This window comes from Rhinopithecus bieti, unplaced genomic scaffold (assembly GCF_001698545.2).
Source record: "Rhinopithecus bieti isolate Rb0 unplaced genomic scaffold, ASM169854v2 scaffold_8675, whole genome shotgun sequence".
NCBI classification, from domain to species: domain Eukaryota; kingdom Metazoa; phylum Chordata; class Mammalia; order Primates; family Cercopithecidae; genus Rhinopithecus; species Rhinopithecus bieti.
The window spans coordinates 3,466,759-3,472,758 of NW_016806447.1; the positions used below are offsets into that span (position 1 = coordinate 3,466,759).

Here is a 6,000-nt window from a genome sequence, read left to right on the forward strand (position 1 = left end):
AAACCTTTTATGAGTGGGTTTAGGTTTGGCTTGAGGGTTGGCAGAGGTGTCAACTGGATAGGCATTTGGATCCCATTTCACAATAAAACAATTCATCATATTGAATTTAGAGGAAATTAGTGGCCACTAGCAGCTCTTCCAAATGTTTCATTTTGGGAACGAGACTTTCAGTGACTGGCTTACGAAGTCTTACAACACAGAATAGGAAAATAATTTTAACAACTGTGATTTTAAGACGCTCTCTATCAAGAGTCATGAGAATTGTCTTCAGAGGGTGCTGAAGAGACATCAACCTGTCTTCTTTGAGACTCCTAGTGTTGGTGTGGAAGATGCTACTGGAGACAACAGGTTCCTCCAGGCCTGATTGCTCGGTCAATGTGGTCAAGTTTTATAAATCAATCTTTGTGTACCTTTTAAAAATATTTTAAAAACCTTCATCATCTTCCCTGCACTGTAGAGAAAATACTTGCTTTTATCTTTCTGGTAAAAGACCAGTTTCCAGTCTGTAAATGGGAAAAGTAGAGACATGCAAGAGGAATAAACTGTTAGAGGTCCCCAATACATGGGGGTGACACCTGCTTACTTTTTCTTATCCTTGTCTTTCTTGGTTTGCTGGGCCCCAGATTGCTGGGCCTGGGACTGTAGTAACTGAGCCGCTGCTTTCTTCTTCTGGAAGTTGTTCACCTCCTCCTCAAGCTCCTTCTTCTTGTCTTCCACTTTCTTCTTTTCTTCTTGGTGTGTCCGCTTTAGAAGGTCAAACTTCTCATGAAGCTGGAGAGAAAAAGAAGACAGGCTTGGTGAACGGAATGAAAATCCATTTGATGTAAAGTTCTTTGGATCTGTTCAAAAAACAAAACATGGCCAGGCATGGTGGCTCACGCCTGCTATCCCAGCACTTTGGGAGGCTGAGGCGGGTGGATCACGAGGTCAGGAATTCAAGACCAGCCTGGCCAAGATGGTGAAACCCCATCTCTACTAAAAATACAAAAATTAGCCAGGCGTGGTGACGGGCGCCTATAATCCCTGCTACGGGAGGCTGAGGCAGAGAATTACTTGAACCCAGGAGGCGGAGGTTGCAGTGAGCTGAGATCGCACCACTGCACTCCAGCCTGGGTGACAGAGTGAGACTCCATCTCAAAAAAAAAAAAATACAAACAAACAAACATGTGTCATGTGGCTGCACTGGCTTTAACTACAGGTGTAAAGTACCGTTTTGTTGACTTCCTGGAGGAGCTGGGCTGGGAGGCTGAAGGACATCCCTCAGAGACCCAGACTCCTGTGACACTTGAACTCCTTGGACTAAAGATTCCTTCGCTCTGTTGCCCAGGCTGGAGAGCAGTGACTCAATCTCAGCTCACTGCAACCTCTGTCTCCCAGGTTCAAGCAATTCTCCTGCTTCTGCCTTCCAAGTAGCTGGGATTATGGGCATGCGCCACCACACCCAGCTAATTTTTGTATCTTTAGTAGAGACGGGGTTTCACCATATTGGCCAGGCTGGTCTCAAACTCCTGACCTCGTGATCCTCCCACCTTGGCATCCCAAGGTGCTGGGATTACAGGTGTGAACCACCGCACCTGGCCAAAATTAATTATGATCCTAACAAAAAACTCACCCCAGTGGTAAAATTGGCTCTCTACCTCTGGTCCTTTTTCAAAATGTATAAAAAACATTTACTTAGAGATATATACAATGACTACATATATGTGTGTGTGTGTGTATATATATACATATGTATATATATGCGTGTGTGTGTGTGTATATCTATATAAGCATTAAGAATTAGCTACTTAAACAATGTGTTGGTAAATTTCTGGCCCTTGAGGGAAGGAAAGGGAAGAAGAAAAGGAAAGGAAGAAGAAAGGAAATGAAAAAGAAAAGGAAAGGAAGGAATTCCAGATAATTTTAGACTTTTTACCCAGCATCCCCTTGGTTCTTGAAGCCAACAGCAAATAAGGCTGAACTTTCTCTGCAGCAAAACCATCTTGAGTGCTTAGCTATTTAAATAGCCTCTAAGTTTCAGTTTTTAGACAAAATAAATTAAAACAAGAAAATGAGGAAATTTAGATGATTTCACTTAGAAACGTATAGAGTATAGGTCAAACACTTCAGATACTCATTATCGATCAGCAGAAATAGACATTATGCACACAAGCGTACACACACACACACACACACACACACTCAAATATAATGGGATGAGTGTTATAGTACAAATCTATGTTAACTTCTAGGAAGCAGTTAATCTGGTCAGGGGAGGGAACTGAGGTAAGGCTGGAGCAGGGAGTGCAAGCTCCACGAGGGCAGAAGCATGGGTGCAGACGCGGAGTACAGGCTTTGTGTTAGAGCATGTCCCCCAGACAATGCCAAAGTCTAGAAGAGTTGGCTAATAGACTAAGATGACAATAATAGTCCCAGAATCCCAAATCTCATGTTTTAAGACTTGCAAATTGAAGAAATACAGAGCTACACAGGCCATGTGATCAGATCTGGAGACCTAAGATCTAGTTTTAATCTCGATTTTGCTGCTAACTAGGTATGTGACTACAAAAATAGTTTTAACTTTTATAACCTGTTTGTCATCTGTAAGGTAGGAATGAGAATATCTGACCCATTTTTCTGGCCAGGTTGGTAGGTCACTTGTGACAAAATGCATGTAGAAAGTACTTGGACCATCATGAAATCCTCTAAAGTGTGAAGTATTACGAAAATCTCCCTCTTACAAATCTGTCCCTTGGGAGCAGGACAGATGGCTTACCTCTTTCTCTGCCTCTTTAAGTTCAGCTTCTTTCTCCTTCACTCTCATAACAAACATTTGTCTCATTTCTTCTTCTTTCTTCTGCAGTTCTCCCAGAAATTCATTCCTTTTTGCTTCATATGTCTCCTGAAGACTATTCAAAATCCACAAACCAAGGACAGCATTATGAAATTGTATACTAAGAAATTTCAGTTCACATAATTTCTACCCATCTACTTCCAAAACATAAAGTTGCTGCTTGCCATATTAAAGCATAAGTAGAATGACACTGTTTTGCTTTTAGTTATGCTGTAGTTGGAAAGACAAGTGCATCAAGAACTAGAAATCAGTCAGTAAGCACGACATAGCACTAAAGGTATGTCTCTGACTAGCCAAGTTTTATCTTACATATATTCATACAGGGAAAACCTGGGCTGAGGAGGTGGAGGTGGTATAGGATTTGAGAAGATGGAGGAGGCCTGGTATAGGGGGAGAAATGAAGAGGCACTGGAGCCCCACAGACCCAGGTTTGAATTCAGACCGTACCAACTGACCAGCTGTTCTTAGAAAAGCATAGCCTCCCCTCAGCCTCCAAGGTCTGAGATGTGGATACAGTGACACTTACCTTCTAGGGATATGACCCTGAGAATGAAATGAAGGGAAGGGAATAAAACATCGAACATATATCAGTGTCCAGTAAATGGTACTCTCCCCTCTCATCTCCCTCCAGTCCCCAACGTGGAAAACAGATCCAGCAAAAGTAAACTAAAGAGACAACATTACCTTTAAAGGTATTGTAGAAAATTGCTACTTTTCAAGTTATATTACCAGTTGTAAATAGAGCAGGGAGAAAAGTTTAATTTTTATTTTCAATTCTATCCTCCTCCTGACTGTCTCGGAAGTTAGAGCCCAATATTCTACATTGAATGCTACAGCTTAGCTTTATTTCTAAGTCAAAACAAATATATTTACAGAGAAATCACTTTGGTAGCACAGCTTAAGAAAATACAACCCCACTGCCACCCCCACATACATACAGAAACATCTCCTGATATTTTACAGGTGCTATTTCTCTCTCTGTCTTGTTGTTTCCCTACAACAACTGTTGTATATTAACCATCTGCGGTATATCTGCCTTTCCCATGGACCGAATTCATCCAAAGCGTAGACTACAAACTGGATAGCCACTCTGGATGACCCCCGATACCATGCGGACTACCACACACCATTTACATCTGTCCATTTAGACGAAGAAAAAGGAACTTCAGGTGATAGGAACATACATGCATGTAGATACACACATCTATAATGAACTACAGAACTAGTTTAGTATTAGAAAATGTATTAGGCCAAGCATGGTAGCTCACGCCTGTAATCCCAGCACTTTGGGAGACTGAGGCAGGAGGATCACCTGAGGTCATGAGTTCGAGGCCAATATGGTGAAACCCCCATCTCTACTAAAAATACAAAAATTAGCTGGGTGTGGTGGTGAGCGCCTGTAACCCCAGCTACTTGGGAGGCTGAGGCAGGAGGATCACTTGAACCCAGGAATTGGAGCTTGCAGTGAGCTGAGACCATGCCACTGCACTCCAGCCTGGACAACAGAGCATGACTCCATCTCAAAAAAAGAAACGTATTACTTAGGCTGGTTTTTACTTCAATAATTAACATGGTTATTAGTTTATTAAAAGTAAGTTCTCTTGCCCTCGCCACTATCAATAGTACCTGTTTATAAACAATTGTTTTGAGTTTCCAGAGGTACATTTAGCTTTCACATTATCTTACAAGATAAAAACATGTTTGGCCAATGTTAGTGTTGGCTAATATTAATAGCAATAGTTGGACTTCAAGTTTAAGATCTATAGTGATGGATATATAGAGAAGTGTACTGATAACAGAAGTATAAAATAATTCATGAAATTTTGCATACTAGCTTATAATAAACTCTTCATCACTATTACTTAGGTCAGAATTGCCAAAGGTAGAGGATGACTCGTCCCTCCTATGAAATTTTACAGAAAACTCAGTTTTTGTTGATTTTAGAATAATGAATACATCTCCCTCTTCTTTCTAACAAACAATGGAAACTTTGATAGAAACACTACCCAAAATGTATTCCAGAGACCACCAATTTCAAGAAAGGATCTCCAAAAGAGGGGCTCCAACGTCAAAAGACGGAAGGGAGAATGGTGCCCCTACTATCCTTTTAGCAGATTCACAGGGCATGGTGGATCTCAACCTTGGCCGCACAGCAGGGGCACTGGGCACGTTTTGTTGCATACACTTCCCTAAATACAGAGTCCTAAGTTCAGTCCTGGAGAGGGTGATTCAGGATGTCTGGTAAGGCAAAATGGTCTAGTTTTAAATGCTTCCCAGGTGATTTGATGTAACTAGTTTGCTAGTTTTAAACGCTTCCCAGGTGATTTGATGTAACTAGTTTGCTAGTTTTAAATGCTTCCCAGGTGATTTGATGTAACTCGTTTGCTAACTACTGCTTGTCTTAAATGCTCTGAGAAGCCCAAGAGTAAAAGAACCTGTTTAATTTGATTGTCTTAGAACCCTCCAAATTTGTCTGATCATGGAAAATTTAAGCAATTCACTGATAGAATGTGCTCTGGGTAATGCTACCCTAAATGCTGAGAACTCACTAAATGACTCTGCCTTATTCAGTTCCAACCACAAGCTATCTTATGCTTCAGTTTCTGGAGATACATTTTGAAACTATGAATCACAACTCAATTGTGGGTCTTAACCAGTACGTTAAAAAGTTTAAGAGTAGGCATTACCACACAAAATGTGTATGCTGGATCATGATGGAAAATGCTTTTTATAGTGAAGCTTGCAGTCCAAAATTGGACCAGAGAAAGCCTAAGGAGCAACTTTGCCATTGGCAAAACTGGAAGCAGTTTTGACACCCTGGGCCAGAGCAGGCAAATGGGCTCAACAAATGCTACTTCTTGTATCATTGTGTCTTAGGATGTCAGCCAGCTTTTGAACTCTGACATTGGAAACAATAATCAGGAACATAACAAAGAAGCCATAAAACCTTACCCCAAGGAATCACAACTGTAATTAGTTACTTACAAATAACTTAGAACCACAGCATCCACAGAATCAGATTCCCAGACACCTCTGCCAGTTGAGTTGTCCACTAGAGATACCAGAAGCCCTCACTAATATTTCCCAGTCATTGAAGATCAGTTCAAAAGGAACTGGCTCATATCCAGTAAAGATATCCAAAGTGATTTTTTTTTTTTTTTTTTTTT

At 41.0% G+C, this 6,000-nt stretch overlaps 1 protein-coding gene across 3 annotated transcripts in view; it reads right to left on the bottom strand.

The window, feature by feature from the left end:
* The window catches only part of SEPTIN11 (septin 11), a 94,919-nt gene that overhangs the window by 8,673 nt on the left and 80,246 nt on the right, over nucleotides 1–6,000 (bottom strand). For all 3 annotated transcript variants that reach the window (XM_017876540.1, XM_017876539.1, XM_017876538.1), the window contains exons 8-9: nucleotides 2,756–2,888; nucleotides 584–771 (exon numbers count right to left, since the gene is read on the bottom strand). In XM_017876540.1, coding sequence (XP_017732029.1) covers nucleotides 584–771; nucleotides 2,756–2,888 — 321 coding nt within the window. The remainder of the gene's footprint in view (nucleotides 1–583; nucleotides 772–2,755; nucleotides 2,889–6,000) is intronic.